Genomic DNA, 21,246 nt, shown 5'->3' with positions numbered 1-21,246 from the left:
TGCTGCATAATCAGCAGGCATAGCATGCAATAGCACCACAGAATGAATAACAATGGATCCCTCCACTTGAGTGGGGAATTAGGAGAAGAGAAGAGCAACAAGACACAAGCAAGCAAACCAGTAGCAGGTGGCAGCAGCAGCAAGCAACCTTTGGCCCCTTGCACCCTCCAGCCTGGAGGTATTTTGCATGGAGCCAAATAAGACAGTTTAAAAAATAACCAGTTTAGACTGCTGTATTATACTACAATCATTCTGCATTAAATATAGTCTGTTGAAAAACTACACTGCAATGCTTTCTGCATGGAACAATTCATAGCCATGCCCCCTGTAGTTTTGCCAGTGACATGCTTTGTTCTCTAATGCGGTGGTCCTCAACCACCAGGCCATAGCCTGGCACTGGGCCGCAGCTCCCTGCCTCCGCAGGGCCACACATGCGCATTTGCACTATGCGTGCCCGCAACTGTGCATGTGCGGGAGTGCTGCGCATGTGTGGCATGCGTGGCCAGCTGATCACCCTCCCCGCAGCCGCCGGTCCACAGCCTGGAAAAGGTTGCGGACCACTGCTCTCATGCAGTCACTAATCTGCATAACCAAGGTTGCTTCTCTGCCTGACTAATAGAGCGCTTGAGACAGGCAGGAGAGGAATAGGTGAAAAGCGTCCTTCACAAACAACGCTTAAAAGACACTTAAAGCACCAAAGAGGCAGTTCACTATGCAGAGCAAAATCGGTTTTGCGGAGTAAATTAACTCTTCTGTGCAGAGATCAGAAAAACTACAATGTATTTAATGAGTTTCCATCACCTTTTCCATCACGCATAAGGGGCCCTGGGCAAGCAGCTCCCAGCTCCACTCCTGATCCCTTATGCCTTAGAACCACTTTGGAAGTAGGCTTTTATTTTATTTTTTTCCCCATTCGCATGCTTTAACAAAGTCTTTTATGAGAATTTCCTGTAATCTGGCAGTGTCCTCCAAAACCCCTTTATCAATTGTCTCAGTAGGCATTGAAGTGAGCTGGATCTAAGCCATGCCATCCTTATTCTCTTCCACATCCCCTTAACAAGTGCTTTTCTCTTTAGAAAAGAGGTCCTGATTGCAGATCGCTGCTACATGTGTACTTTGACGAAGAGCTTTTACCTTGAGGCAGCGTTGTGTAACTTTTAATTACCCTGCTGTAGCTGCATATATACCGGGTCTGATTTTGAGAAGAGGAAGAAAGAGAATTTGGATGAGCAGAACGCAGCATACCTGAGCTCTGCAGCAGCAAGAGTTAGTCTAGACAAGATCAAGGGGAGGGAAGATGGAGACTCCGATGGCTGTCTTCCCAGCTTCCATCTCTTGCCTCTGGGACCAGGTCTCATCTTGCTGGGACAACATCACACCCTGGCTCATCTCTCTCCTACTGCTGGCTCTGCTGCTTGATTATGTGATGTACAGGAAGAAAAGCAGTTCCTTTCCACCAGGACCTACTCCTCTGCCTTTCCTGGGGAACTTGCTGCAGATTGATACCGGGAACCTGTATATTTATACCCGGCATGTAAGTACCAGCCAGACCAACTCTGGATAGCTCATATTGAATAGCTCTGGGAACCTCCCGTATGACTGAAAGGTGCAACCATGGTGGTGGATGGGGGGAGGCTGAAGTTTAATTGTGCAGCCCATTAGTGGTATTAGACTTCATGATGAACATATTTGATCATTGAACATATCTTATTTGACAGCAAAGATCAAACCAGGGCCAAATATCGGACCAGTTTGCATGACAATGGACCATTCGGATTGACTCTTTAATATCTTTGCAGCTCCAGAGTAGCTCTAGTGGAAGTTTTGTTCCCTTTCAGGGATGGAGTTTAATGTGCATGTATGAAATGCTGCAGTGTAGTATGTTTTTGAATGCTTCAAAAGTAATCCAATGAGCCAGACTCCAACTATTCACAAGTAGCTAAGTGGTCCACAGAAAAGTGGCTCCTTGTTTGCTACCAGCAGGCTGAAGGGGAATCAAACCACTGGGTGTTTGAGCACATCCTGTGACGTACGTTCCATAGAATTTTCTTGGCCAGAAAGACAGGGTGGATTGCCATGTACTTCTCCGTGCCTCTGTAATTGGCCTGTGGGCTGTGACCTCTGCAGTTCACCCACTCACCACATTGAGGAATACTTTGGACACATCATGCAATCAAACTCGCTATAAAAATCATTAATGCTCGGCATGGTCAGCAGCAAAAGGAAACATGGTCGCCAGAGGATCCTCTGGCTCGACACGATCAAAGCTGATACAGGGATGGCCATGAACCAACTAAAATAAGCAGTCAGAGACGGGGTGCATGGCGATGACTTTCCTATAGAATCGCTAAGGGTCGGCTGAACAGATGACATCATCACAGCCTGTGAAACCCTTCAGCTTCCTGAAGCCAAGTCTGCTTCTGTTTGCAGCAAGTGTCTGACTGCTTGCTAAAGCATGTTTGTTTAAGGATATGCCTGGAGCTATGGCAAGGGGCTCTCTTTCACTCTCCTCTTCTCAGGACAGCAGCATAGCTCCCTGTTTTCTTATTCTTTATTTCTTTATCACAGCTGGCAAAGAAATTTGGAACAGTCTTCTCATTCCAGATTGGATGGAACTCCTTTGTCCTATTGAATGGGTTCAAGGCAGTTAAGGAGGCATTGATAGAGAAAAGGGATGAATTTGCTGACCGACCAAGTATTCCATTCTTGACCCTAGAAAGGCATTCAGAAAATTGTGAAGGCAAGTATTGCTCATGCAGTGATGGTATAAACTGTATATTCTAGGACAAGTGTTTGCGGAAGTGTCTGTAGCTGCCATGTGCCAGAAGAGGGCACATGTCCAGACATTTGCCAAGTGCTTCAGGAAAGCAGGAAGCCCATCCTGAAGGCAAGATCAGGGACTAGCTGTCTTCATACAAGTGGACTGAGTTTCACCTGGATCTTTCCCACCACTCGGTAGAAAAAGATTTGGGATCCCATAAACAGCACCTGTGGGTCAGTAAGTTAGGGGGGCAGGGAGCACCAGAGCGATAGATTAGCTAACTGGCAGGTGCAGTGGTACCTGGAGAAGCTTTACTCCCTACCTTGGCATCTCTCTCACTCCGCCCACAGCAACCCACGGGGGGCTCTTGTGGAGCTCTCTGGGTTCTGCAGAGCCTGCAAGATGGAGCTCTTCCACCAGGCTTTTGGTTGAGGCTGGGCTGCATCCTGGGCTATAAGATTGGGCCCTCCCCCAACCTTGTGGCATCTGGATGCCCCTGGGGTCATCCATCGCCCCAGTTTACAGCTGTTGACACTGCCAGGAATAGGTGAATGAGGAATATGGTCTATTAGCAATTGTTATGCCTCCCATCTTTGTCCTTTTAAAGGGTGTTATTGTATTGTATTGTACTGTATTGTATAGTGGTATCGGCAAGATGGTAATCTTGCCGTCCTATTTTTTTACGCTTTTACTGTCATGAACCGCCATAATCCGGCTGGTCTGGGAATTGGTGGTTTGAAAATTTAATAATAAACAAACTAACAAATAAATAAATAAATAAATGGCACTACTCCAATTTACTCCTTGACCGATCTCTCTCTTCCCTTTGGTCATCTTCTTCTGTGAAAGCATGTGCGTTCTCCGTGTGTCTATGTATATATTCCCATCCTCCTTGCTCATATGTATGTATGTTTGCTTTGCTCTGTCCCCTGCAGCAGCCATTGTGTAATGGTTTGCCATCTTACCCAAAAAGTTCAAAGTTGCCCATAGGTTTAAAAGGTTGAGGACCTCATTCTAGCAATATCATCATGCAGGGCTTCATCTGTGACACTACAGAGAAAGAAACAGACTTTTTAGAACCTAATATTTAAATATTATTTATACTTTCCTATGATCATATTCACTGCAGATAAAAGCAATTGTATGCTCCTCCTAAATAGCACTAAAAACGGCAACATAAGAAAGATTCCCTACTGCCCTAAGCTCAGAAATCCATTAACAATGTTTAACTAAACCCGTCATTAAAATGCTTACCTACATTTTAAAGCCCTGCAGAGTAGAGGCCTTCCTAACCTCAGCTGCCAAGTTGTTTCATTATGTGAGTTACTGTTGAAAAGCAACATACATGAACACACGTGAAGCTCTCTGAAACTGAATCAGACCCTTGATCCATTGTAGACCATTTAGTGTACTCACACTGGCAGCAGAGCTCCAAGTCTCAAAGTCTTTCCCATCCAAGACTACCGGATCATTTAGCTGGTGATGCAAGGGGTTGAACCTGAAAGCCTCTGCATGCAAAGAAGTACCACTTAGTGCCACTAAGCCACCAGTCCCTCCTCTGCATGGCTTTGTAATTCAGGTGTAATAACTACATATTGAATCAATTGAAGTTGAATGAATTAAAGTTGCCAGATTCTCTTCAAGGGTAATTCTATGCAGTGTTGCAAGAATCTAATCTCCAAGTAATTGTGGCCTGTATCAATCAATGTGACAATGTCAAAGCTGAATCAAGATAGTGAACAATAAATAACTAATATAAGAACTATTTATTAGTATACTTAATACTACACACAAAAAAGGTAAACAGAAGATTCCTATTCTAATCTAAATAGTTGGAAGGGTCTTGAAGGCTGAATGAGAAGAGAAAGAGAGAGAGAAGGAGGAAACAGGAGATAGAGAAAGACAGGAACTCTCTAGGGATAGGTCAGTGAGATTAAAAAGGTGAGTGGTCAGTGTTGCTATCTATCTCACTAGCTGTGCTAAATTGGTAGTTTAATTTTAACTTCTGCAGCTCCCTGGAAATATGTAAAAATTCTCTAAAGCAGGGGTAGTCAACCTGTGGTCCTCCAGATATCCATGGACTACAATTCCCATGAGCCCCTGCCAGCATCTGGAGGACCACAGGTTGACTACCCCTGCTCTAAAGAGCATTCTAGTCTTTAACTGTGGGCCTCTCTGTCTTTCTGCACAAACGACCAACTGTGGTGGAAATGTCTGGTCTGGAGTGTGGATATGTATCGGAGCTTACCTTGGGCTTGACGATACCTGACATTGTCTGTCAGGAGTGCGCTCACACTTCTTTGCTTCATGTTTGTGACATCCATGGGTGTGCGTGCATGGCAGGAATTTTGAAGATTTAAAAGAGTCACAGAGCCTTTTTCTGCTCTTGCTGTATGAGAAAACTCCCATCTTGTTCTCTCTGTACTTGGATTCCCAGGTAGTGGCTTATTGGTCCAAGAGTCCTTATATCTACTTCTTGGCTCTGATGATGCATAATCTGTTTGCTGTCAAGTGGATTTTCATAGGCCAAAAGTAAATCATCAATGTAAACCAAAATGCAAGTCTATTTGCCATTTTTGTACTTGGTGTACAGGCACAGGTCAGCTTCACTTCTTCTTAAAGGTAGCTTGTTGTAACATGTCACTGAGCTTCAAGTTAGAGGCCCTGGTGGATTCTTTCAGCTCTTCTGTAGATGCTCTTCTGCAACTTACAAGCAACTTGTCCTTTGTTTTTCTGTCAAAACGCTGGTGGTTCCTGCATATAGACCTCTTCTCTCAGGTCACTATGCAAGAAAGCAGTTTTGACATCCAGGTGGTCAACCTGCATATTCTTGCTGGCTGTGTCACTTAGTAATATCCTCACTGTATGTGTTTGACAACTGGGGCAAATGTCAAAGTCCACACCATATTTCTGCGTATCCCTGGGTGACAAGTCTGGCTTTGTAGTGCTGATTCTCATGTTCTGATTCATGTTTCAGCTTAAATACCCTCTTACAGCTGCCTGCTTTCCTTCCTGGAGGTAGCTCTGTCCATGTGTTATTCTCATGGAGTGAATGTATTTCTTGATGAGTTGCTTCCTTCCATTTATGTTTTCCTGCCAGTGGAAATAGTGATACTGCATGGAAATAGTGATCCATGATGTGGGTGTAGTCAGTTCTGCCGCTCTTACAAGGTAGGACAGTCTGTTTGGTGGAACATTCTCGTTGCAACATTGGGATCACCTCAGCTGGATTTCTGTGTTGTGCTGCATCTTAGTGGGCATCTCTGGTGGTTGGCCCATGGCGTCTTCTGCATCTAGTGTGACACTAGAATCTTCCTCTGCTGAATTCAAATCTCACTGTATCACAGATACAACTTCTGGAACATCTGAAGGCATCTTGACTGGATGTCTGGAGTCCTCTGTGTCTGGCTGCATCTGCTCTGGAATCACAGTCTCTTCTTGGAACATATCAAATCTCCTGCTTTGATAGCTGCTCCCTCTGAAGCATGTAGACATTGGCCTTCCTCAAAGAGAACTGATTCCAAGATGGATACCACTCTGGTGACAGGATCCAGGATTCTTTCTTTAGGCATTAGATTGGGCTGCATAGCCCACCACTATGCCCTTTTTTGTTCCAGCACCTAGCTTGTGCCTTTTCTCCTTTGGTATGTGAACATACACTGTGCATCCAAGGGTGCACAAACTTTCTACAGATCGCTTGCGCCCTTGCCACAGTTCATAGGGTGTATGCCCAGTGGCCTTTGTGTACAATATATTCTATGTGCAGGTGTGCCCCTCCTGGGCTATGGGCAGCCCTTAACAGCAACTGTTTGTATTCTGGGGTGCAGACAGACAGACCAGCATCGGTCCTGTGAGTCTGGAAAGTGCAGGACGTTCTAAATAAATATTTACAGCCTGAAACTGTAAATAGTGAACAAGTAAATGGCTGGAGAGACACAGGAACTGAAATAACTTTTTTCAACCTTGGGCTGGCAAATAAAAAAACAGTATAAAAAACCTTACTAAGGTCAAGACTGCTGTGCACAGAGAGATTTCCTCTTAGGGTTGCCAGCTTCCATGTGAGGCTCTCTACCCCACCTCCCACATGGGGAGTCTGATATGGGGAGAGGAAGGGAAGATGATTGGAAAATGCTTTGAGACACTTGAGGCCTGCTGGGTCACTGTGGCCCATTCCCAGTTCTCTCAGACCTCTCACAGCCCCACATCCCTCACAGGTTGTCTATTGTGGGGAAATGAAGGGAAAAGGTGTTTGTACACCGCTTTGAGATTCCTTTGGATAGTAAACAGCAGGGTACAAAAATCCAGTTCTTCTAAGGAGCAACCATTAAAGAAGCATGTGGCCACATAACATTTTATCAAGAGTGAAAAAATGGAGACAGAAGGAACAGGGTGGACACCTGTGTACTGTGACTACCCCATGTTTATTAGGGCAGGGGAACATTTCGGTGTCTGTGGCCTAATTCACGCAAGAAGGGAAATGACAGAGAATTGGGAGGAATTGGTTGCCATGTAATCTTCCCCTAAGAAGAGTCTCCGGTCTGATTTTCTCTTCACATATCTGAAGACAAGGCTCTGGAAAGCTCATCTGTAACCACTATGCCACAATTCCCAAAGGTCAGTCCTCTCCCACACTCAACAAACATTGCAAACCACAGGTTCTTGACACCCATATCTCCACATCCATGCCCTTATTTGCCACCACGCCACCAAAACCTCCCACACAACACACACATTCAACCCCATGCCCTTACAGACTGGAAAGCTCCTCCCTTCCTCTTCCCACTGCCAAGCTCTAGAGCCCGTTGTATTCTTGGATACAACGGGCTTTGCCCCTAGTCTTATCATAAAAATGGCATTTTATTACAGTGATTCTGGCTTCTGGTCTCTTCTGCTGCCTTGAGGTTCCCAACTCCTGTCCTGAAGCTGTTCTGTTCCTCATCTTGTGACTCCCTGAGCCATTAAGCCTGTTTTAGGAAGTAGCTTCTTCAGCATTAGCCGTCACATGACTTTGCCATTTGTTTCTGGTAGCCCACACAGCTCCATTCATATGCAAATAAGGATTACCCTGTTGGTATGCATTTTGTCTTGAAAACCTTTCTGTCTGCAAATGTACCTTATAAACAAAGGTTTGAGACAAATTGTTGGCTTTGCTACTTTCACGCAGAGCATTTCTCTGTGCAATTTCATCTGAAAACAATTTAACAGCTTCATCTAGAGTAACTGGGACTTTCATAAAAATCTGACATGATCGGATGACATATGCTCTGAAATATCATAGTAATTTTGTTTATGTCTGATAGTGCCACATCAGAGCTTTTTAATTCCTGAAAAAGTCCTTTCATTTCTAATATATGCTTATCAAAAGATTCTTCTACTCAATAATGCATGCTACACAATCTTCTAATTAGTACAGAGGAATAAGTCCATCCCTCTGTAACAAAATCTGACTCCAAAAGCTTCAGCATACCATGTACAGACTTTTGTCTTGGTAAATCATGGTATTCTTAGAATCATAGAATATGTAAACCACTCCGCGGAGTGGTACAAATAAAACAGTAAGGCCTAGGTGGGAGGAGATAGCGGTGGGGTGAGTCCAGGATAAAAACTTGAAGAGGCCAATCGGAAGCCGAGAAGCGCCTGCCAATTGGCCCCTCCGATTGTCAGTCCGGGGCCAAGGGGCCAATCAGGATCCATGCAGCGTGCAGCTCCTGATTGGCCCCTTGGCCCAGGCCTGACAGCCAAGCCGAGAATCAGAAGGCGGGGGCCGGGGGGAAAGCTTCGGCGCGGCCCAAGGAGCAGGCCACCGCATCAGGGACACGCTGGGCCTGCTTCTTGGGCCACGCTGAGGCCGGGGATTGGGGGGCCGGGGGCCGGAGGGAAGCTTTGGCACCCCAGAGACTCGCCGTGACCCATCAACAGAGGCCCACCCAGCCGGCGTCGCGCCCACAAGGGCCTTGCCTGGGAAAGGGGATGGTGCGGCAGGTCCTGCCTGAGCGGCACACTGATACCACCCAGCTCCTAGACACGCCACCAAACCGGCACCTTGCAAAGTTAGTGCGTGCTCCGGCCTGGGGAACCCATCTGTGTCCCCCACGCCCCCCCCTGCCAACACGTCCCCAGAGTCTGTGTGTTCATCCGGCCGTGAGAGAGAGAGAGATAGAAAGGGCGGGAGATAAAGGGACAGATGGATGGGTGGGTGGAAGGATGGATGGAAGGAAGGAAGGAAGAAAGAAAGACAGACAGACAGAGGCAGAGAAAGAGAGATGGAGAGATAGGGGCAGAGAGACAGAGAAAGGGACAGAAAGGACAGAGAGAGGAAGGAAGGAAGGAAGGAAGGAAGGAAGGAAGGAAGGAAGGAAGGAAGGAAGGGAGGGAGGGAGGGAGGGAGGGAGGGAGGGAGGGAGGGAGGGAGGGAGGGAGATTAAGGGATGGGAGAAAGACTGGAAGAAACACAGAAAGTGAGACAGAAGGCAACGGGATGCATGGGAGAGAGAGGGGAGATGGACCATACTTGCAGATGGTTATCAAATCTCCTCTTAGTCGTCTCCACTTCAGGCTAAACAGACCAAGCTCCCCCAACCTTTCTTCATATGTCTTGGTCTCCAAACCCCTCACCATCTTTGTTGCCCTCCTCTGGACACGCTCCAGTTGTCTACATCCCTCTTCAACTGGGGTGCTTTTACATTTACCCTTTCAGGCTCCAAACAACTAAGTAATATGCAGAATGGTGGTCGGTTAATAAACACTTTAATGGAATTGAGACAGTGAGATCTGCAACGTCAGACACATAGTGATGAGGCCAGGTATCACTTAATGATTGTGTGGTTGGCAGGAGCATGACTAGGAGAGTGAGCTTTTAGATTGGTCTAAAACTGCAGCTGCCATATGCTCAGAGGGATAAGCATGTAAGTTAAAGCAGCCATCCTGGCCTTCTGAAATATCACCAACAAGAACTAAACAATAAAAACAAACATAAGTGACTTTTGAGTATTTCCTTGCCATAGAAAACAAACTGAATTGACAATAATCCTTTTCATATCCTTTAGGAATTCTAATGGCAAGTAACAGCACTGGCTGGAAGGAACAGAGGAGATTCTTTTTTTCTACTATGAAAGACATTGGGATGAGGAAGAAAACACTTGAAAACAGGATATACGAAGAAGCAAGATATTTGTGTTCTGAGTTCAAATCAAAAGAAGGTGCATTTGAGATTCCTCTAGAGTACAGAAAAGCATTGCATATAACCCCGCAGTTCTTTTCAAACTCCAGGCTACTGGCCCATATTACTTAGCCATTTCTTGCAAGTGGAGGTTAAAGGAGAATGGCCTGTCAAACACAGCTCCAGGCAGGTGGGAGGGGCTTTCTCTGCAGCAAAGGACTGTAGTTAGCAGATGTAGGTGAATCCTGCAACTCAAAAAGGATATTTCAGTCCTCTGAAACAGGCCTGTACAATCAGCCCTATACACATCGCAACGTTATTCACAAAGAGCCCCAGTCCACATGGAGCCCCATCACTCCAGACATGTGGGAAGAGTCATGTCTAAACATTTCATTGTTGTGTCCTACAGGTGCTCCCTTTGACCCAGAACCTCTACTCAGCAAAGCCATAGGCAACATTATTTGCATCGTCATATTTGGTGAACGCTTTGACTACAATGATGCAACATTCCTGAAACTACTGCACTTGGTCAAGGATTTCATGAAAACTTGTGGCAGAATCATGCCCCAGGTACCTCCACAAGTTAATAAAGAAAAAGAAGGGGGGCTGATGTGAGAATGCCAAACTTGGAAGGTGGGAAGGAGAAGCAAAACAAAGAGCCAAGCTTTTCAATATTGCCAAGAACATCCCTTTGACCTCTATTCAAAGTCCTTATTGAGACTGCTAAGGCAAAAAGGTTTTATTGAAGATCGGTTTTCCATTCCTGTTGGGGGGCAGGGGAAGCAACAAGTGTTAGAGATGGGATAGCCTGTCTCTTCTCTTGGGGCCATATGCCAGCACTCACCAGAGGCAGGATGTTCCACCTTCTTCCTTTATGTAGCAGAGTCTGCAGTTTCTTCAAAGTGGATGATGTATGTATGTGTGTATATATATATATACACACACACATATACAGCACATGTATTTATATTAAGAAAGCTGAAGCTGAGTTTAATAATTATTTACATGTAGTTTTCTTCCAGTTCACTTTTACAAAAATAATAGACTCCTTCCATCTTGTAAGCATCATATGTTATACTCACTGAGATTTTAAATTATTTATTAATTCATTCATTTTAGCTAGACTATAATATACATGCATAGATTATTAATAGAATAAAACATTTTAAAAGTGTAATAACAACATTGATACTGTTCATTCATTTACATATTAATATCTTTTAAATTAAAAAAATGCTCCCCAATTTAAAGTGTTCAAAATAAAAAATTAAACATTAAAGCAAGCATGGAACGTGGAATATGAAAATCCATTTCAGATAATAATAATCAACTTCCATAGTTTGTATTAAAAACTGCATTTTCCGTGAGTCTAGAGGCTTTCAGAGTCTAGAGGCTTTCAAAAATAAAGGTAAGTGCTTCTGTTAACAGCAGTCTTCCAAATTGGGTTAGGAATGGTTAATTTTTTCTTCTCAAAAGTTAAATAAAGGTCTCATCACTTCCCTAAAACAGAGAGCCAGCTTGGTGTAGTGGTTAGGAATGTGGACTTCTAATGTGGCCAACCGGGTTTGATTCCATGCTCCCCCCACGTGCAAGCAGCTGGGTGACCTTGAGCTCGCCACAGCACTGATAAAGCTGTTCTGACCGAGCAGTAACATCAGGGCTCTCTCAGCCTCACCTATCTCACATGGTGTCTGTTGTGGGGAGAGGAAAGGGAAGGCGAATGTAAGCTGCTTTGATACTCCTTCAGGTAGACAAAAGTGGCATATAAGAACCAAATCTTCGGGCCATTTCGCACGGGGATCTTTGTTGCAAATTGGTCACTGAATGAAAAATCGCCATTTAAAATAGTGGAATTCGTCATTTTGCATACCTGGCTTTGTAGTGGAATCAGTTGCGTTTTTTAGCGTTTCCCACAGGCTTCCGGTCTCGGCAGAAATCGCTAGAAAGGAAGCGCTATTGCCAAGCTCGTCCCGCCCTTGGCCGTCAAGCAGCCAATGGGCAGCCGTTAGCATGCTCCCAAACAGCCCCTTTCCCTTTAAGAAAGGTTTTTTAAAAAAAAAACACACCCATTGTAACGAATCTGAGTAGATTCGTTGCAATGGAGAGACCCATCCAGCTGCCTGGGGTGTTTGAGCTGTAGTTTGATTGTTTGATCGTTAAGACGCTGGCTCCGTTTGATTGTTGGATCGTTAACACGCTGGCTCCGAGTGAAAAAAAAAAAATCCCCCCCCCTCTCACGGCCCGATTTTCGGCTGAATGGAATGTGTGAAACTGAAGGTCACTTAGTGACTGAAGGGGAGGGACTGAAGCCGGGGAAACCTCTATTTGAGCTGTCATTTGATCGTGGCCATGGAGTGGAAAAAAAAAATCCCCCTCCCCCCCCCCCACGGGCGCGATTTTCAGCCGAAACAGTGTGAAAAATAAAGGGAAAATACATCAGCAAACGGGCTTCTGCGGGCTTCTTGTGCTTAGTGACTAAACTGCTCTGAGGAGGGACTGCAGCCTGGGAAGCCTCACTGGCTAAACCGAGGCTCGCCGGTGCATTGATCTCCACTCGCTCGGGGAAAAAAAAATGGCGATCGCTTCGCCGGAAGTTTGGAGGAGAGAGCCAGGGGGAGGGACTTTGAAGAACCCACAACAATGGTAACGCACAGGTCTTTATCGCTATTGTTGCAGATTGGTTGCAGGAGTGTATCGCTATCCGGAGGGTGAATCCACTTTTCTGGATTCCCCTGAAAGCGCCACAACGAAGCGCTTTTTGCTGATTGGTTTCAGGATTGTTGCAGATTGTCTACGACGTCGTGGGTTATGGCAAATTAGTAGCGTTTCCAATTAGCAACCATTGTGCTATTTTGAAGCCGTGCGAAATGGCCCTTCTTCTTCTACAAGAGGCAGATTTTTAAAAAAATCATAAAATCAGAGTCCAGTAGCACCTTTAAGACCAACAAAGACTTATTCAAGGTGTGAACATTTGAGTCCAAGCACTCTTCCTCAACGTATGAACTGACCATCATGACAGTATGAATATATAAGCAAAAGTTAATCCTGTTACATTAATAAACTGTGTCACAGCATCCAAATACAGCCATATGATAATTCTTTGCTAAACCAGCCAATCAGACCCTTTGAATTCAGTTGTAGTTCACAAATACATATGAGAAATAAAACTGTCAATGCCAATGATCAACAGCTTCCACCTTACCATTTACTGCTGGCCCCATCTGTCTCCAAACTAGTGTGAAACATTCCTACAAGTAGAAGCTGAGTTGGCAGCTATGTTGTCCTGGGAACAGAGAGTTGAATTCAAAATTACATTATATATTACTAACAGTCACATAATTCCAATTAAAATAAATTGTGAGGAATGTGGATGCACAAGTTAACAAGGTTAGCATGCATAGTGAGATTAAAAACCTTTGTCCTTGTTGAGTCCAAGGTATGTCATAGTATTGAGTGATGTAATAACTTGCATTTCTGCCATCTCCCTTTCTAACCTGTTATTGAAGTTCCTTTGCAACAAAACAGCTAATTTCAGGTCCCTTATTGATTGTCCTGGAAGGCTGAAGTGTTCTATAGGTTTTTCAATTTTGTGGCTTTTGATGTCAGACTAGTGTCCATTAATTCTTTGGAAGAGGGTTGGACCTGTTTGGCCTATGGAGAGTACATTGTTGGGACTTGATGGCATATACTAAGTTGGAAGATGAGCAGGTGTATAAGCCTTTGATGGTATAGGTCAGTGGTCCCCAACCCCCGGTCCGGGGACCAGTGCCGGTCCACGACTCCTCATCCTCCTTCCTGGCTGCTGCCTCGGGGGCTGCCCTGCCACTCTGCCACCGACTCACCTTTGGTGCTCTCCGATGGCCATCATGGCTGGGGCTCCCCCTCGGCGTGGCACTGTCCAGCTGCTGCTGGCAGCGCCCCCCAGCAGACGGCGGGAAAGCAAGTGGATCAGGGACTCAGGCGGCGGCGACATCCCTCAGTAAAAGACTACCCCCGTCCGGGCCTCAGTAAAATTGTCAAGCGTTGACCGGTCCCCAGTGATAAAAAGGTTGGGGACCACTGGTATAGGTGATGTTGTTAGGTCCAGTAATTGTGGCATTGGAGTGTATATGACAGAAAACTTGGCATCTGGGTAAGCTCTAGTACCAGTGTACATGTTCACGTTCAATGCTGCATTGTTGTGGATGAGGAGTTGTTTGAGATTGGGGGGCTGTCTATGAGAAAGGAAAGGTTTACCCCCCCAGTGCCTGGGAAAGAGAAATGTCCTTATCCAGTAGGGGTTGTAAGTCACTGATAATGTGTTGTACTGTCTTGAGCTGAGAGCTATATGTAACCACTAGTATCTGGTAGATATTGAAAATTTCTTTTCTCCTCACATATACACAGAACACCACCATATATATATGTGTGTATAATAAAATGGTGAATCATCTATGTGGTACTGCATCATATGCAAATCTGTAATTTTTATGGGATGAAATATACATTGTATAGTTTCTATGATATATAGCACATGGAATATTTACTTTATTGTAGAATAAACATAAATGAAGGATAATTAGCAGCATCTGGAAATCTAATTGACATGCTGGGTGGTGCAGAGTATAATCTGAAAGATAAAGATTAAAAAATATAATGTCATTTAAGTTTCAGTCTAGATAAAAGTGGTTACTGAGCCTTTTGTGCTTCAGGCTATAAAAGAGGCTAATGTGATACTTCTATAATGTTCTCCACTAAATAGCAAAATGTTTAAAAATTCCCTTTGTTGGTGACACCCATGGACATTAGAGGGTGGGGTCCAAAAGGACTATTGATTAACTGTCTCAGTGGTCATGCTTTGACCACTGAGGGGAAGGACAAAGATTTGAGAACAAAGTCCACCAGAACAGAATTTTGCCACCATTCCTATAATGAACCTTTAGTTTGGGTTCATGCCTGGAAAACAGATTGTGCCAAATATATGCCACACTAGCACAATGTCTGGCTAAAGGGCGTGTAGAAGTTGCCAGGCATGGTTACAACCAAAAATGAAGTTCTTCTCCCTCAAAGGAAACATGAATCAAATCTGAACTGATGTAAGTCAGTGAGAAATTTTACTACTGTTTATTTATTGTATGGTAAGTGTGTTAAATAAAAATGCTATCTTAAATTAAGTAAAAATGCTGTTTTATTTTTCAGCTAAAGAAGCAAAAATTTGCAAACCCAGTATGTAATATTGGTACTGATAATAAAGACGTACTGAAAGTAGACATGGCAAAAAAATTTCATTGACCTTACAGTGTTTTTTTCCTTATACCAAATGTGTAATATAGCCAGGAGGCCCTAAGATTGTCTGGCTGCCAGGCAAGAGACATTCAGAGGTGGTTTGTCATCGCCTGCCCTCCATGTCATGGCCCCAAGTATGCCTTGGAGGTTGCCCTTCCAAGCGCCAGTCAGGGCCTACCCTCCTTAGGTTCCAAGATCTGATGGGGCCAGGCTTGTCTGGGCAATCCAGGCAATAAATACACATTAATTAATTAATTGATATTAGATAAATTTTACCACTGACTTCTGTGGGATGCGCAAGGCAACATGCATGCTCTCTGGCATAATTACTGCACATACACAAACATTAATAGAATTGTAAAGAGTGGGTGGGTGCCAATTTTAAGATGAGGAGCTATTAGCTATTTTGTCAGTTACGAGTATATTAACATACTTTCCAGGATGGGTTGATCTTGTCTGTAGTGTGTTTGGAATGAGGGTGACTGCTGTAATTAAAGCTTATTCTAAAGTGAAATCTTGTGAGGTCCAGTCCTCAGATGTGGGAGAGGTGGAGGAGAAATAGGGATTAATTAGGAAAATGGCCCTGCCAGCTGGTGTGTGGAACAGTACTTATCTGGAAACATTGTGCACAGCCAAGCCCGTTCACAGGATTTGTAAAGTGGGGGGGGGAGGGGTTGCAATACTTTCCAGAACTTTCTTAATTAGTTCTTTCTCACTTTTTCTTGAATTTTTTAACTCTTTCCCTATCTTATTTCTCATTCCATTGTGAAAAATTTTTCATTGATTCAATGAGTAACTCCCCCCCCCCATTTTATTTAATTTTTTTTTTGGGGGGGTGCTTAAAACCCACAAAACTCCTCTTGAGCATGGACTTGACAATAGTTTCATTTTCAGGGAATCAGATGAATGTGTGCTACCTTTCTCAAGCATCTTTCTTCTTTGTTTGCTGATATAACAGCTGCTGGCGGTAGGATCCTGGCTCTCATATATTCCTGGGCCTCACCAAAAAATTACAAAAATTTATAATGATAGTAATGCCATAATAAGTGAAATTGTGAAGGAACATAAAGAAACCAGGGATCCAAACTTTGCAAGAGATTTTATTGACGCATTTCTGGAGGAGATGGAAAAGGTAAGAAGAAATTTGTAGATAAATAAAGGTAAAGGTATCCCCTGTGCAAGCACTGAGTCATGTCTGACCCTTGGGGTGACGCCCTCTAGCGTTTTCACGGCAGACTCAATACGGGGTGGTTTGCCAGTGCCTTCCCCAGTCATTACCCTTTACCCCCCAGCAAGCTGGGTTCTCATTTTACCGACCTCGGAAGGATGGAAGGCTGAGTCAACCTTGAGCCGGCTGCTGGGATTGAACTCCCAGCCTCATGGGCAGAGCTTTCAGACTGCATGTCTGCCCCAGAAGAGGCTCCTCTTGATAAATACCTTGGCCTTATTCTGTATAGGTTGAATTTCAGCTACACTAATCCAAGATTCTAGAGGGCCCAGTTCCATACAGAGTTATGATTTCCTATATGTTAAGCTCTCACCAACTCTCATCCCAAAGATGGAGTTGGGGTCCAGAATTTAGGCCACATTCTCAGAGGCTATGGTAGATTCAAACAGGTCTAGACTTTGCAATGGCCAGGGAAATGTTCAAAAGTTACATCATGGTTTGATGCCATAACTTATATTGACCTACATCACTACAAAAGACATCAGCCAAGATTATCCACCCTTCATTAGTAGTGAGCAAAGAAGAAAGCTTCCCATCCTTCTCTGCAAAACTACTGATTATAGTAGTTTGAATCCAGTTAAACATTTGGAAGAAGTTCCTTAGAGCAGTTCCTCACTGGAACAGGCTTCCTCGGGAGGTGGTGGGTGCTCCCAACAACAATCATTTTCTGAGGCAGGTGGGACTGAGAGAGTTCCAGGAGAAGTGGCTGGAACAAAGTCATCCAACAGGTTTCATGTGGAGTGGTGGCAAAGCAAACCTGGTCCTCCAGATTAGAGTCTGCCACTCTTAACCACTACACCTCTTACCACTACACTTTGCAAGCTCCCTAGCATTTCACCTTCTATTCAGAGACAGTGAATACAATATACTTTGTTTCTGCGTTTTATATTGTACATAGCTTAATGATAAGTGCAATCATAGCTAATTCACAGGGTTGGATGGGGAAAAAAATGTAATATTGCATATTTACATATAAATTGTCAATGTTTCACTCCCCTCAGGTCAAAGGGAGTCCAAATACTAGTTTTAATGAACCTAACCTTGTTAAAACTGTTCTTGAACTGTTTGTGGCTGGCATTGAAACTATTTCTTCCACCCTACTCTGGGGGCTCTTGAAAATGGTCCTTCATCCTGAGGTTCAGAGTAAGTATTGAGCACTGGAGTTGGGGAGGGATTCCTCACAGGTTTTGTACTATCAAGGTCTTACACACATTCTAGAAATTAGTTTGATACATACATATGAATTTATTTCTATTCTATTCTACTTTCCACTCCAAAAGATCCTCAAGGCAGGTTTCATAAAGCTGTAACATAAAATTGGTGTGGTAGCCATGTTATCAAACATGCCCCCATTCCTTCTTATTCCATTTCACCCCCTTTCCAACCATTGGCACTTTTAGTGCTGAGACATCTGCCTAGATTTGTTTCCATATGTCCACCACCTAGAGGGGGATAATAGGGAGTTTTATTATTTTTTCATCGCAATATGTCTTGAATTGTGGTCAATGGGGTTTTAGACCTTAGTTTTACGGGTAATTTTATTGGGGGTTTTATGTATTGTACTGTACATTGTATTTTGTATTTGTGAACGCCATGAGCCTTCGGGGAGTGGCGGGATATAAATTGAAATAATAATAATAATAATAATAATAATAATAATAATAATAATAATAATAATAATAATAATAATAATAATAATAGGTGTTCCTTATGGATTAACCCAGGACTACATGTCTTTTTTTCATGCCAGTGAAGTGAAGGAGGAAGCAGTGAATGCGTATGAAATGGCAACGAGATAGTCAGAGTCCTAAGAAAATCCATTATCTAAAATGTCTAATTGGGCTCATACAAAATTAAGTAGCAGATTACAATGAAGAAGATCTATCCAGTGACTATACTAGATTGAGGCAATTTGCAAATGATGTTCATTATAGTTATAAAATGTTTGGCAGAAAAGTGGGATAAATCATCAATATTTTTATAGTAAATTCATATTTCCAGAACGAGTCCAGGAAGAAATCGAGGAAGTTCTTGGTAGTGACAAGCCACCCACGATGAAGGACCAGCCTAACCTGCCTTATACTAATGCTGTGATCCACGAAATCCAGCGATGTGCTGATGTTATACCTATTGCGTTTCCTTATAGAGCACAACGAGATGTTCAAATTGACAAGTTTGTCGTCCCTAAGGTACAACCCTTTCAACAATACTTTTTAGAAATCCATCAGAGTTTACACAACAGTGTCTTTTGGTCATATAAAGAATCCTTTGAGAGAGCGGAAGGATAACAATATTTTGTAGCTAGCACAAATAAAATAAACCATATATCATGATGACATAGTAAAAATAATACCGCTGGATGGCTACAAAAGGAGAAATTATTCCTAAGATTCTCAAGATGCTAGAAATGACAGGGGATCCCTATGAAGGAACTGGTAAAGCATAAACATGCTAAGCTGACTGTCCCACAGGGGTTCAACAAGGGGCTATCAGTTCACTTTGAAGAATTTTTAAAGAAGATTGGTAGAAACTGAATGGAAACTCCAGCTCGGATTAAGCCAAAGTAGCATCCATCATGCTCTATTCCTTCCCTCCAGAGGTAATAAAAAAGTTCAAGATCACGCTGGTAGATGCCACAGTGGGCAATTTCATCTTTCTCATTGCTTCCAAGAGACCCTTCTGACTAATGCATTTAAGTGCAGTATTTCATACGTTAAGGGCCGCCATCACAAAATTTATTTTCTCCAACAATATTTATATATGGTATGGCAGATGCAGATTTGCCAGTTGAGGTGACAGGTGAGATCTGCAATGTCCAATACATTTGGGTCAAATTCACATTCTGCATATTGAGAAAAAAGTACTATCTGAAACTAGCAGAGGACAATAATATTGTTTTCTTACCCTGCCTTGTTAGGGCACTATTGTTCTCAATTATTTGTCTTCCGTGCTGAACGACGAAACCATGTGGAAGAAGCCGCACCAGTTTTTCCCTGAGCACTTCCTAGATGCCAGTGGACAGTTTGTCAAGCAAGAGGCCTTCCTGCCTTTCTCTGCAGGTGCTTATGGACCCAGGAAGTATTTTGGAACCTATGCTTAACAAAAGTAGACTGAGCTGTCCTTTGCAACAACTGCTTTTCTGATTTCTTCACAAACCTATTAGGAGCTTGTAGCTGTAAAAAAGTAGACATTGTAATATCACCTTTCAGATGGTCATTGGTAGCTTCTGTAGGAGGGGAAGGAACGATTCACCTCTACTGTCTCCTTTTCCTCTTGCTGAAAAGAATCTGGTCCATAGTGTTCAAGGGTCAGTTCTGGGAAGTATTTCTGTGAGAAGTCATGTAGCTTGACTGAATTTAACTTTCAGAACACTGCCAAGAACCATCCTAAACGTGATTTCATATTGGTATGTCAAAATGAATCTAGACTGGCCGGCCTATGGTCACACACAAGGGGACTGGTTAGGTAAGAGTTGAAGAGGCTGGAAATTTATTTAGTATTTATTTATTGTATGACATGTATAGTCAGGAGACTCTAAGAGCGTCTGGCTGCCAGGCAAGAGGCATTTGGAGGTGGTTTGCCACTGTCTGGCCCCACAATATGATCCCGGTATTCCCTGGAGGTCAACCTTCCAAGTGCTAACCAGGCACAGCCGGCTTAGTTTCTGAGATCTGACGGGATCGAGCTTGCCTGGTCTATCCAATTAATTGAGATATGTACCTGTTATGATCAGTTTGGTGTAGTGGTTATGAGTGTGGACTTCTAATCTGGTGAGCTGGGTTTGATTCGGTACTCCCCCACATGCAACCATCTGGGTGACCTTAGGCGCACCATGGCACTGTAAAGCTGTTCTGACCAAGCAGTGATATCAGGACTCTCTCAGCCTCACCCACCCCACAAGGTTTCTGTTCTTTGGAGAGGAAAGGGAAGGCGACTGTAAGCTGCTTTGAGATTCCTTTCGGTAGAGAAAAGCGGCATATAAGAACCAACTCTTCTTCAAAATTCATCCCTGTGTGAATACTGAATGTCACATCTGTGCATGTTCCTTACTCTTGCTGTCCTTAACAAGAAACCCCCCTGCTTCCTTTTTTTGCAGGTCGCCATGCCTGCCCTGGAGAACAACTGGCTAAAATGGAGCTTTTCATTTTCTTCACCAGCCTCCTACAGCATTTCACTTTCTGCACACCTGAGAACCATCCCAGGCCCAAGGAAGACGGTATCCTTACCCTCACTTTTGCTCCACACCCCTTCCAGATCTGTGCCATCCCTAGATAATGTCTCCAACAGGCCTCCTCCCCAGTCTTCTATGGTGGCCTAAAAATTGTAATTTGCCAGGAAAAGGAAATTTGGAGAAAATATTTCCATATTTTCAAAACAATGTAATACATGTATGGAACTGATGGTCAGAACATCAGTAAGTTTTGACTGAGGATAGATATACTTTGTAGGGAAATAAGGGTGACAATTCCCCTCATGTGTGTTTCAGAGCATGTGGGATTATGTGTTGCTAGTACCTGCATTTCTATTTAGGATGTCAATAAAGGAACAATATATTCTTAAAATACATGTATGGTTGCAATTTAATACTGAATACATTGAAGGCAAGGCCTTTGAATAATTATAATTATATGGTTCTTGCCCTCACTGTGAAATCTTCCAGATCCCTAACATTTATGATGACACTATTAGGAAAAAGTCCCAGAAGTCCTGATCTGTTTTTATCCAGGAGCTGAGAAAAACCCTGCTGCCCTGGGGTTGGCCTGACTTCTTCCACAGTGTGGTTTAAACTGCATTGCAGCAGTCTCTCCCCACACACACGCAATCAGATCTGAC

At 43.6% G+C, this 21,246-nt stretch overlaps 1 protein-coding gene across 1 annotated transcript; it reads left to right on the top strand.

Moving 5' to 3' along the window:
- The first annotated feature begins 872 nt into the window (after positions 1-872).
- LOC143838261 (cytochrome P450 2D14-like) lies at positions 873-20,952 on the top strand. Its single transcript, XM_077339322.1, has 9 exons — positions 873-1,534; positions 2,569-2,740; positions 9,808-9,960; positions 10,330-10,490; positions 16,144-16,317; positions 17,415-17,556; positions 18,415-18,602; positions 19,331-19,472; positions 20,510-20,952. Exons 1-9 carry the CDS (start codon positions 1,298-1,300, stop codon positions 20,686-20,688), a joined length of 1,548 nt encoding a protein of 515 aa, XP_077195437.1. The 5' UTR covers positions 873-1,297; the 3' UTR covers positions 20,689-20,952.
- Positions 20,953-21,246: the final 294 nt, after the last annotated feature.

This window comes from Paroedura picta, chromosome 5 (assembly GCF_049243985.1).
Source record: "Paroedura picta isolate Pp20150507F chromosome 5, Ppicta_v3.0, whole genome shotgun sequence".
In the NCBI taxonomy this organism is placed as follows: Eukaryota; Metazoa; Chordata; class Lepidosauria; order Squamata; family Gekkonidae; genus Paroedura; species Paroedura picta.
The sequence above is the reverse complement of the archived record's forward strand: the minus strand, read 5'-3'. Positions and strand labels throughout refer to the sequence as shown.

What these genes read in the sequence shown, in the direction of transcription:
- LOC143838261 (XM_077339322.1), top strand. Translation starts at nt 1,298, where the DNA reads ATGGAGACTCCGATGGCTGTCTTCCCAGCTTCCATCTCTTGCCTCTGG. An exon ending in GCATTCAGAAAATTGTGAAG is followed by an intron (nt 2,741 to 9,807) that starts GCAAGTATTGCT and finishes CATATCCTTTAG; the next exon opens with GAATTCTAATGGCAAGTAAC. An exon ending in TTCTGGAGGAGATGGAAAAG is followed by an intron (nt 16,318 to 17,414) that starts GTAAGAAGAAAT and finishes CACTCCCCTCAG; the next exon opens with GTCAAAGGGAGTCCAAATAC.